The 12,506-nt window shown below is 47.1% G+C and overlaps 1 protein-coding gene and 1 non-coding gene across 6 annotated transcripts in view; both read left to right on the top strand.

The window, feature by feature from the left end:
- PABPC4 (poly(A) binding protein cytoplasmic 4) overlaps nt 1-9,138 on the top strand; it is a 164,980-nt gene extending 155,842 nt beyond the window's left edge. For all 5 annotated transcript variants that reach the window (XM_069622411.1, XM_069622412.1, XM_069622409.1 and 2 more), the window contains 3 exons: nt 2,911-3,041; nt 3,514-3,613; nt 8,122-9,138. In XM_069622411.1, the coding sequence (XP_069478512.1) occupies nt 2,911-3,041; nt 3,514-3,600 (218 nt within the window). In that variant the 3' untranslated portion in view covers nt 3,601-3,613; nt 8,122-9,138. The remainder of the gene's footprint in view (nt 1-2,910; nt 3,042-3,513; nt 3,614-8,121) is intronic.
- LOC138505398 (small nucleolar RNA SNORA55) lies at nt 7,786-7,916 on the top strand. The gene has a single exon (XR_011280187.1). It is a non-coding gene; the product is annotated as a small nucleolar RNA SNORA55 (small nucleolar RNA).
- Nucleotides 9,139-12,506: the final 3,368 nt, after the last annotated feature.

The following is a 12,506-nucleotide window of genomic DNA, read 5'->3' on the forward strand; positions in this document are numbered from 1 at the left end:
CGAATGGGTCTTTCAGCTTTTAGGTGCCACCAGCCTCTTGCAGAATGCAGGTTCCATGGGCTCATCTTCCCAATGGATCTTGTGTTCCTCCGGGATTTCTCTTTTAGTCGTGCAGGCCACAGGAAAGGAGCACCCTCTCTCTGCCCCTTTTCAGACATAGTAATGCCCTGGAGAAAGTAAACCATGCACCTCAGGACAGTCCCTAAAGGTGGAGATCCCAAGCCCTGTAGGCCCACCCGCTTCCTGTTCTGAATCAGGAAAGACTGCAGGACTTGTCAAAAAGAGCCGGGACTTGCTTCTACTTGCAGATTTTGGATGGCTCGTAAACTCCAGGATCTTACTCTTGAGCAAGGCTGCCCTTCTGGAACTGTAACTGGTGACCACATACCCGATGAGGTCTTGCTCAGCATCCACCACCCCCTGACCGACCAGGTAAATCCAAGCAACACTTGCAGAAACATTATCCTGGCTAGTAACAGCAATGTGGGCTGTCTTCTCTTTAATCTGGCTGTCTATGAACACTATAGGAAGTCACTGGCGAGGGCCCTTAGCTAGTCTAGTGTTCACCAGTGGAGCTGGAGACTATCCCCCTGGCTGCAACAGTGTCCTATCGACCACTGTCAAGCTGGGCCCTGTCTTTCTCAAGGCAGATGACCTTAGGGTATTCACAGGTATCTTTTCTAAGGCATCGGGTTGGTGTTCTCGGGACACAAGACAGTAGCTAACGGTTTGCCTGAAGGCTTTGGCCCTACAATGGGGCACCCACTCCTGTGCATAGGACCCCACAATCCTGGGAAACCCCCATGGACTGTGGAAGCCAATGGTTTAACCTCTCCCCACTGGTTGGGCTTTGCAAAATGTCCTTGGTCTTGGCCCACCAACTGTTTTTTGTAGCCAAGGACAAATGATAGAGAGCACCCTTTAAACCAACTAAAAATAAAATAAGGAGATTCTATTTTGAGGGCCTGATGTTGTTTTCTTCAGGTCCTTCTGCTTGTGGGGAGTCCCCTTTCTCTTGTGGTTCACCCATTGTGACACCCGCCTGTCAGCACTACCGTCAGCAGTTTGGGGTATGTGCCTACAGTGGTACGCTTCCTCTCTGTTTGCATTCCTCATGGAAGCATTTGCCCATCCTTCCTGAGCCACACCCTCTTCCTAGAGGCTGAAACTTCTCCTGTACTAGCTGAGCCCTCCCATCCTATCTTATGAGCTCTTTCATCTGACTGTAGCTACCTACTTCTCTGCGGAGGCTTCTGCTTGCCACTCCTTGCCTTTGCTATGTTTTGGGAGACCTCCACTGTGCTTCTGCTCACTCTCCTTCAAGCTCTCTGGTGATAGCAACTAGCCCTCTCCAGACCACCCTGAACCAGCCCTCTCCTAACCCCCTGATGTCTGCAGACCATCTACCTACGCCTACTGCTGAGGTTGGTCGAGACCTCCACTGCGCCTCTGCTCACTCTCCTCCAAGTGCTCTGGTCACCAGCCCTCTCCTGACCACCATAATGTCTGCAGACCCTCTACTTAAGCAATAAACCCTGAGAAAGGGGGGCATTACTGCTTCAGGTAATACCCCGGGCCCATAGGTACGGGTCTGAGCGAGGGGCTTATTGCCCATAAGACTGGGGTACTAAGAGTAATTTCTTTCAATTGCGAGACACTCGGGCGTTTCGCAACTGAAAAAAGAAGAAAATAACTGGCTGCCAAGGAACGGAAAACTGTCTCTTCTTCCTTTCCATGGCTGCCATTGAAAATAGTTCTTTAAAAAGTAAACAAATAAAATACTTGTACTTGTATGCAATTATGTCACTATGTTATTGCATATTCTTGTAATGCGCCCAGATACCTCGGGTGTGGTGTGCACTATAAATAAATAAATAAAATGGCCACTATGGAAAGGGAGAAGAGACTACACATAGTCCCTTCGCTCGTTCCATGGCGGCCAATCACCAGCGGACGCAGTGGCGAATGGTGCCTTGTCAGCGAGGTAAGGACCCAGCGAGGGCCAATGAGCTCACTTGTAACAAGCTCATTGACCCTCACCAGGTTTAGCATAGTGCTGCGGTTGGCGAGACTGCCACTGTTCCTCTGCTCACTCCCGACCAAAATCTCTGGTGATAGACACCAGCCCTCTCCTGACCACCCTGATGTCTGCAGACCATCTACCTAAGCCCACTGATGCGGTTGGCGAGACCTCCACTGTGCCTCTGCTCACTTTCCTCCAAGATCGGTGGTGATAGCCACCAGCCCTCTCCTGACCACCCTGATGTCCGCAGACTATCTACTTAAGCATACTACTGCGGTTGGCGAGACCGCCACTGTGCCTCTGCTCACTCTCCTCCAAGATCAATGGTGATAGCCACCAGCCCTCTCCTGGCCACCGTGAGATCTGCAGACCATCTACCTAAGCCCACTGCTGCGGTTGCCGTGACCTCCACTGTGCCTCTGCTCACTCTCCTCCAAGATCAGTGGTGCTAGGCACCAGCCCTCTCCTGACCACCCTGATGTCTGCAGACCCTCTACTTACGCCCCCTCCTGACCCCCCTGATGTCTGCAGACCACCTAATTCAGCCTGCTGTGGATATGCTGAGACAGGCTGATAACCTTGTTTTCGTGGCCTTCTGCTGTTGATGGCCTCTATTAACCTATGCTTTGTGTTACATTTGTAGATGTTAAAAATGTGCATAGTTTGTTGTGGCCGGGGAATCCTTCGTTGGAGATTCCACAATGTAATTAGAGTGTGGAGGTGGAGTGTTTCGGTTTGAAATGGTGGTGAGTTGGAGAATGCTGGAGGAGTAGGAGGAGGCTGGGTGGCCTGGGCTGCTGCTATGCTGTATCTGCAAAGATGGAATAAAGCTACATGCCTCACCGTAACACTGGTGGCGTCTCCTTAATACTTTTTTCTTCTCTTAGGTGAACGATTGTTCCCTCTTATCCAAGCTATGCATCCCAGCCTTGCTGGGAAGATCACCGGAATGCTGCTGGAGATCGATAACTCAGAACTACTGCACATGCTTGAGTCTCCGGAATCCCTTCGCTCCAAGGTGAGGCCTGCCTGCAGGGGGAAGTGGGGGAAAAAGCAAAGGAATTGGCTGTTCCTTCTTTCAAATTGTTAGGACTGTCAGAAGGCTGGGTCGGGAGTATGGGGAGGAGGAATTCTGCCTAGCCAATCCTTCTTTCCAAAGTGTGAGGACTAGAAGAAGGCAAGGTCGGGAGGCTGGCAGAGGGGGCATGGGCTCCATTCCAGGTGAGAATAGAGTAAAGTTTCAGGTGGAGGAGGAAGATGGGAACAACACCATACCTCAACCTGACCCTTACACCTAGGTGCAGGCCGCTAAAAGGTACAAGTGGATGGAGCACTCCAGACCATTGGTGAATCGCATCCTCTTCACTCATCACACTTTTCCTGCTCATGGAGCATCACCCTCTTCCGAGTGGGACCCATCCTCCCTGGGAATATCCTCTCATCCCTCAGCATGGCCTCTTGCATCTCACTCTGTTTCGATTCTGTTGCAGGTGGAGGAGGCTGTTGCCGTGTTGCAAGCTCATCAAGCCAAGAAAGAAGCTGCCCAGAAAGTGGGCCTCGTTGCTGCTACCTCGTAAGGATGAAAGACTTGTAAGTATCCCAGACCCCTATATACTCCATGCTTCACTGCTCCACCCTGTGTATCCCAGACCCCTGTATGCTCCATGCCTCCCTGCTCCACCCAGGGTATCTCAGACCTCTTTCTTCTTTCCTCTTCCCTGGGCTACCCTAGTTATCTCAGACCCCCATCTGCTCTATGCCTCCCTTTTCTTGTCTGCGAATATCAGTCCATTGTCATGTCTATGCCCCCTGTTCTACCCTAGGGTATCTAAGACTCCAGTCTTCGTCGCACCTTTTTGTATCTCTGACCCCTATGTTCTGCACCTCCCTCTTCTACTTTGGGTATCACGGCCCCATGTTAACTCACCCTGCCCCCTGCTATTCTACCCTGCTATTCTACCTGGTGTTATTATTCTACCTATATTACCACCCTGCTATTCTACCCTAGCTATATAAGACCCCTGTGTGCTGTGCACCTCCCTCTTCTACTCTGGGTATCTTAGCCCTCTCGGTTGGATTCTGGGTAGCTCAGACCCATGTTAACTCTGCAACCTGCTATTCTACCCTAGCTATATAAGACCCATGTGTGCTGTGCACATCCCTCTTCTACTTTGGGTATCTCAGCTCTCTCGATTGGATTCTGGGTAGCTCAGACCCATGTTAACGCTGCAACCTGCGATTCTACCCTAGCTATATAAGACCCATGTGTGCTGTGCACATCCCTCTTCTACTTTGGCTATCTCAGCTCTCTCGATTGGATTCTGGGTAGCTCACACCCATGTTAACTCTGTAACCTGCTATTCTACCCTAGCTATATAAGACCCCTGTGTGCTGTGCACCTCCCTCTTCTTCTTTGGGTATCTCGGCCCTCTCTATTGGATACCGGGTAGCTCAGACCCCTGGTAACTATGCAACCTGCTATCCTACCCTAGCTATATAAGACCCATGTGTGCTGTGCACATCCCTCTTCTACTTTGGCTATCTCAGCTCTCTCGATTGGATTCTGGGTAGCTCAGACCCATGTTAACTCTGTAACCTGCTATTCTACCCTAGCTATGTAAGACCCCTGTGTGCTGTGCTCCTCCCTCTTCTACTCTGTGCATCTCAGATTCTTAACCTCCTCTTCACTAGCTATATAAGACCCCTTTGTGCTGTGCACCTCCCTCTTCTTCTTTGGGTATCTCGGCCCTCTCTATTGGATACCGGGTAGCTCAGACCCCTGGTAACTATGCAACCTGCTATCCTACCCTAGAACCTTCTCTTCACTAGCTATTTAAGACCCCTGTGTGCTGTGCACATCACTCTTCTACTCTGGGCATCTCAGATTCTTAACCTTCTCTTCACTAGCTATATAAGACCACTGTGTGCTGTGCACATCCCTCTTCTACTCTGGGCATATCAGATGCTTAACCTTCTCTTCACTAGCTATATAAGACCCCTGTGAGCTGTGCACCTCCCTCTTCTACTCTGGGCATCTCAGATTCTTAACCTCCTCTTCACTAGCTATATAAGATCCCTGTGTGCTGTGTACCTCCCTCTTCTACTCTGAGCATCTCAGATGCTTCTCTCCCCTAGCTATATAAGACCACTGTGTGCTGTGCACATCCCTCTTCTACTCTGGGCATCTCAGATTCTTAACCTCCTCTTCACTAGCTATATAAGACCCTGTGTGCTGTGCTCCTTCCTCTTCTACTCTGGGCATCTCAAATTCTTAACCTTCTCTTCACTAACTATATAAGACCACTGTGTGCTGTGCACATCCCTCTTATACCTTGGGCATCTCAGATTCCTAACCTTCTCTCCCCTAGCTATATAAGACCACGATGTGCTGTGCACATCCCTCTTCTACTCTGGGCATCCCAGATTCTTAACCTCCTCTTCACTAGCTATCTAGCTATATAAGTCCCCTGTGTGCTGTGCTCCTCCCTCTTCTACTCTGAGCATCTCAGATTCTTAACCTCCTCTTCCCTAGCTATATAAGACCACTGTGTGCTGTGTACCTCCCTCTTCTACTCTGAGCATCTCAGATGCTTAACCTTCTCTCCCCTAGCTATATAAGACCACTGTGTGCTGTGCACATCCCTCTTCTACTCTGGGCATCTCAGATTCTTAACCTCCTCTTCACTAGCTATATAAGACCCTGTGTGCTGTGCTCCTTCCTCTTCTACTCTGGGCATCTCAAATTCTTAACCTTCTCTTCACTAACTATATAAGACCACTGTGTGCTGTGCACATCCCTCTTATACCTTGGGCATCTCAGATTCCTAACCTTCTCTCCCCTAGCTATATAAGACCACGATGTGCTGTGCACATCCCTCTTCTACTCTGGGCATCCCAGATTCTTAACCTCCTCTTCACTAGCTATCTAGCTATATAAGTCCCCTGTGTGCTGTGCTCCTCCCTCTTCTACTCTGAGCATCTCAGATTCTTAACCTCCTCTTCCCTAGCTATATAAGACCACTGTGTGCTGTGCACATCCCTCTTCTACTCTGGGCATCTCAGATTCTTAACCTCCTCTTCCCTAGCTATATAAGACCACTGTGTGCTGTGCACATCCCTCTTCTACTCTGGGCATCTCAGATACCTAACCTCCTCTTGCCTAGCTATATAAGACCAGTGTGTGCTGTGCACATCCCTCTTCTACTCTGGGCATCTCAGATTCTTAACCTCCTCTTCCCTAGCTATATAAGACCCCTGTGTGCTGTGCACATCCCTCTTCTACTCTGGGCATCTCAGATACCTAACCTCCTCTTGCTTAGCTATATAAGACCCCTGTGTGCTGTGCACATCCCTCTTCTACTCTGGGCATCTCAGATTCTTAACCTTCTCTCCCCTAGCTATATAAGACCACTGTGTGCTGTGCACCTCCCTCTTCTACTCTGGGCATCTCAGATTCTTAACCTCCTCTCCCCTAGCTATATAAGACCATTGTGAGCTGTGCACATCCCTCTTCTACTCTGGGCATCTCAGATTCTTAACCACCTCTTCACTAGCTATATACAACCACTGTGTGCTGTGCACCTCCCTCTTCTACTCTGGGCATCTCAGATTCTTAACCTCCTCTTCTCTAGCTATATAAGACCCCTGTGTGCTGTGCTCCTCCCTCTTCTACTCTGGGCATCTCAGATGCTTAACCTTCTCTCCCCAAGCTATATAAGACCCCTGTGTGCTGTGCACCTCCCTCTTCTACTCTGGGCATCTCAGATGCTTAACCTTCTCTTCACTAGCTATATAAGACCCCTGTGTGCTGTGCACCTCCCTCTTCTACTCTGGGCATCTCAGATGCTTAACCTTGTCTTCACTAGCTATATAAGACCCCTGTGTGCTGTGCACCTCCCTCTTCTACTCTTAGCATCTCAGATGCTTAACCTTCTCTTCACTAGCTATATAAGACCCCTGTGTGCTGTGCACATCCCTCTTCTTCTTTGGGTATCTCAGCCCTCTCTATTGGATACCGGGTAGCTCAACCCATGGTAACTATGCAACCTGCTATTCTAGCCTAACTATATAAGACCCCTGTGTGCTGTGCACATCCCTCTTCTACTCTGGGTATCTCAGACTCTTAACTTCCTCTTCCTTAGCTATATAAGGCCCATGTGTGCCGTGCATCTCCCTAATCTACTCTGGGTATCTCGGACTGCTATCACCTCTGCACTCTGCAATCCTTGACAGCTTTGTATCTCACTTATATACTATGGTTATCTCAGACTCTCAACCTCCTCTTTTTTCTGTAGGTATAGCAGATCCCTGTCAGCTCTGCACCACCCTTTTCTACTCATGGTTTCTCACTTCCTTGTTCTACCTTCGGTATCTCAGACCTCTATCAACTCTGTGCCTGTTCTTTGGGTATTTCAGACGCTATCAGCTCACCCATAAATGGCTGTCTGCACCGCTTGGCAACTTTGCATCTCCCTGATGTGCTCAGAGTTTCTCAGACTCCTCTCAGCTCTTGCCTCCCTGTTCGTCTGTAGTTCCATCAGTTCCCTGTCAGCTCTGCACCTCCCTTTTTTACCCCAATTATCTCAGACCTATGTGTTCTCTCTGCCTCCCTGTTCTTCACATAGTATCTCAGTCTCCTGTCAGCTCCCCCTACCCAACATGACTGTGTACACCCCTTTACAGCTCTGGGCATCTCGGGACATTCCTTCCTCACCTGTCTCACACTGGATTTCTCACCCTGCGTTCTCATACAGTAAAGAGCAGCACCCAACTCTCCTGCGGCTGCTTCTTGTGCAGCATGCAGGTCTAAACGGAGTGCAAAAGAAATGCAGCGTAAATCCAGACATCTGTTTTGTTTTGCACACAGACTTGTCTCTACAACTCTGCTACATTGAACAGTTCTTGATGCTTTGCTGTTCAAAATGCCTCTTTAGAAAACATGTCTACTGTGTTAGAGATTTAGAAACTCTTCTTGCAAAGAATGGAAGCAGACTTCCAAGAGGGCCTTTGGGGAAGATGTGGCTGTGTTTGAAGAGAGACTTCTGGAATGTAAGGTTTTCTAGGGAAAGTGACTCATTTTTGTACCTTATTTTTAACAGGATGCAAAGAGCCAAACAAAACACACTCACGTTTTCAAGAAGCAAGGCATGAAAAGATTCTGGACTGCCCTGCCCTGACTCACATAGTTCCACGTCTGCATGGTCTGGAAAACGCTATCAAGTATCCAATGGAGTGGGTCCCGTGCAGCCACAGATTGTGCACCGCCCTTCAGCATGTGTCCTGAAAGGCTGACTGGGCAGGCACTTCTACTAACCCTGTGCACCCGACTAACATTTTCACAGCTTTGGGCCAGGCCATGGATTGTCACTTCCCAACAAAACGTTCTACAAACACATGAAAATCATTAGAAAAAAATGTTTCCCTCATTGCTTTACTACTAAGAAATGAAATGTGTGCATCGTGTCTGAACAAGGGAAGGTAAAGTCGTTACCCCTGAATATCACTGGAAACTGATGCATATATTTCTAGAAAATCCCACTAGACTGGTGATAACTTGGATCAACTGTTTGCCATTGTGTTACAATTTTCCACAAGCAAGGTTTGCGACTTTGTGCACATATTGCAGACATGGGCCACCCCAACCCTGTGCTACAAGGTAAAGCATAACATTGCTTGGAACCCAAATCGTTGGCCGTCAGAGATACTGTTCTGCTGTATCACATTGCGGCTTCCAAAATAGGCTCTCTCGATCCTGTCCGCTCCCGGGCTACATATCATGCTGGCACCTTGAAACCCACATCTCGGTGACTTGGAAAGTAGACTACCTTTAGCCAGTCGACAGGCTTATCATTGGGCCTTGGGGCATGCAGTGTCCAGAACCAACACCTTCTAGAAGCGCCTTGATTTGCAGAAGCCAGGTGGATATACTCCATTTGCCCCTGGAGTCTAAGCATGACGTGAGTCTAGTCTACTCAGTGGCCTCGACCGAGTGCAAACTTTGTCTTTTGTCAGTCGGACAATGTTTTTTGTGGTTTTGGTTTTACCAGGAAATTAGAATAAATGTAACATTTGGAACTTGTTCCTGATCAAACGAATAAAACCAGTTTTAAAGAGTCTGCTTTTGTTTTCACCTTTCCTCTTAACTGCTCACATTGACTTTTCCAAGGATTCATTTCGATGCAAACGCTGGAGTAACACGCCAACCGGTAAAACCTTTTCTTTCCACACCTGGGTATTAGGGCACAACTGTGGATTAGGAGTACTAGAGTAACAGACAAGGCTCTTAGCTGAGGTAGACAGAACCAGAGGCTGCATGATGGATGCCCCCTGCCTCGACCCCTCTCCAGTGACCGTTCCTCTGGGTGGGAATTTTCTGTCCCACTGTGGATCATTCTTGACTCCCAGAATGCAGGAGCCGTCTCTGATTTCAAGCATACTAAATAGCAGATAAAAAAACAGAAAGAATTAAACACAAAAGTGACAATGGCCAAGGTCTAGCTGGTAACCGCTGAGTCGTTGAAAATTGACTGCGGTTGTTGAAAAAAGCAGACTGAATGAATGCAGAATGAAATATTGCAAAGATGTTTCCATTTTGCTACAAATTTCGATTCAAATTATTCCTAATAATCTATATAGCAGTATTCAAGAGAGGGAACCGCTGATGAAGACCCAGGGACTGAGCAGTGCAATTAGGAAGGTCAGACCGTGTAAAATTCACAAGGATATAGCTTCAATTGGATCAAAGTTGCAGATCCACCAACAAATAACCACGACTGGGTCCGTCAACTCCCCTACCTGTAACACTCTTAATCCCCCTCCTACTTGCTTCAATGGGAGCAAAGCTGTGTATCCACTAACGAATGAATCAAGAGTCGGTCCTCCTCCTCCCCTACCTGTAACCCTCTCTATCCCCTTTAGATGCTTTAACGGGAGCACTGCTGCAGTTCTACCAACAAATATTCAAGACTTGATCCACCTTCTGCCCTACCTGTAAACCTCTCTATCCACTCTCTCCATGCTTCAACGGGAGCACAGCTGCAGATCCACCAACAAATTAATCAACTCTGGGTCCAGCTTCTCCCGTACCTGTAACCCTCTTTATCCCATCTCTCCTTGCTTCAATGGTGTCAGGTCCCAGCTCATTGTTCCTGCAGGAGTAGATGATGCTAGCCCTCCAGATCCCCTGGACCTGCCCGTCCAACAATACTTGAATTAAAATTGCAGAACAAGGGGAAAGGGAAAGTGGATAAAATAACAAAAGACAGGTCTTGCTTGAGGCCTCACTATCTGGCTTGTCTTCTGAGAACTACAGCTGGACTGACCTAAAAAGGAACACACAAAATATTATTTCTTCTGCTTTATGTTGTAAAATTGTAATCTCCCAAGGATAAACCCATCTTTCGAATGGATTATGTTCTCCAATGTATTCCACATCTTTGACATTACATGTCCACGATGTGGAATACGTTGGAGGAACATCCAGTCGAAAGAACGTTACCAGTTGGTAAGTAACATGTTCATCTGTGGCGTTTGCTAAATTGCCGAAATGCTATTTACTGCTGATGATGAAGATTGCTCTCTTCCTTTTAATTGCCTCTGGTAAAAAACAAACAAACAATCTACTGTCTTGCTATTCAGGCTTTAGTCATACTACTGCTTTGCAGTTCATTTTTTGAAAAAACTGTAATGTCTTCATCTTTTGCAAAGATTGTCAGAACAATATTCTTGCTCTTCAGAATAAATAATTATTTACACAGTCAAAAATGAATTGACTTCCTCACTTGCATGCTCTGGTTAATGGGTAAAAACGAAAACGAGTTCTGTTGATTGCTGCGTCACTGCCTCACTGAGTATTTCCAGCGTTGTTCTTTCACCTCGGCATTGACTTACTGCTTCTTGATCTGATGCACGCGCATGTTATTAGGTCCTTTCCTCGAAAGGCCTAATTAAGTCGGAACCATGCAGACAGGAGCTGCGATGCACAACCCAAAACCCAAGCATTTTTGTTTACCTTCTACGCGTCTGCACATTGCGTTTTGGTTAGTTTTGTTAACCCACGCAATACTTTTACTGCAGTGTCTTTACAACACGCGCATATATTAGCATAGTAAACGCTGGTATCTCGCGCAAAGATTTATCTTGTTAACACACACGTGTTTGTTACTGGCACAGAGGAAACTTCCTTAAATTCTAAAAACAACGTCTGAACTGCAAATAACTTCTTGCTGCTAACATGGAAAACGTAGATCTTCCTTTTAATAATAAACACCACCTTTTCAGGCTAAGCATTAAACATCTGATCTCTTTACAAGTCTCTTGACTGACAATTGTCTTTCTTTGCTTTTCTCAAATTCAGACTCAAGACTTATCTCAATTTCCTGCTGATCTGCCCATCTCTCCTTGCTGGTTCTCAGTGTTCTCGGGTTTCACCTGGTTTCTCTGTGGCTCTTCAGTAATTTATTTTAAGAGCTCTGGTTGCTATGACCTGCACTGGCTGTAGTCTGAATGAAAGGCAGTCCAGAATCTTTTGCAAGATTCTAAACTGCATCACAGCAATTTCCAAGCCCATCAGTGTGACATACCACTAGCTCCATTTTGGACAAGGAAGACACCAGCTTCCTGGAAATAAGTTAAGGAACAAGACTAACCCAGAAAGCTCACACTACCAACACAGACTGAAAAGGCAACACACCTCCTGTGTCTCATGCCTGCATTGCATCTCCTGACCCTTCCTTTACTTACAATAGACTGGGAAACCCTGACAGTAGCGCCACAGTTCCGCGTAATGCCCTGTCCCAAGGCTTGGCTTCTCGGGTCGAAGACGATGAAACCGTTTTACCAATCTGGGGGCATGCACATCATCCATACTTTCCCATGATCTCTCTTTCGGGCCATAACCTTTCCAGTCCACTAAATGGAACACGTTACATACCTGTAACTATTGTTCTCCAGCATGGGTCTGGCATGGATTCACATGCTCATGAATATTGTTAGGCAGAAACCTGTGCAGTTCCCTCTGGGACCACTGCAAAAGGCTTAAGACTACAGGTGTTGGCAGTAAACCCACTTGGTAGCAGTCTGTACCACGCAGATTTACCTGGTAGCTGTGGCTGAGCAGCCAGACCTCTCTCAAGAAGAGTTAGACAGTATATAGAGTATACAAGATAGGTACCAAAATACAGTAGCACAAGCAAACACTGGCCAGAGCTTTGGTATCAAGGTATATAATTAATTTATTTAAAGACACACTTAGAAACACTCCAGCACTATTATTGTAAGCAAGTTCAAAACACAGTAACTATTAATATATATACATCCCTTATTCCTTATTAGACAAGTCTTAGTTAACACCACTTATTTTCAGACAGAGGTGAGTGCTTAACTAAAGATGGCACTCCAATAAATTATCAAAAAAGGGAGGGAAAAGGCAGAAATTAGAAAAGCACACAACACAATACTTTAGAAGCACTCAGCAAGGCAGGAA

This window comes from Ambystoma mexicanum, chromosome 11 (genome assembly GCF_040938575.1).
Source record: "Ambystoma mexicanum isolate Mex_15411 chromosome 11, UKY_AmexF1_1, whole genome shotgun sequence".
Classification (NCBI taxonomy): Eukaryota; Metazoa; Chordata; class Amphibia; order Caudata; family Ambystomatidae; genus Ambystoma; species Ambystoma mexicanum.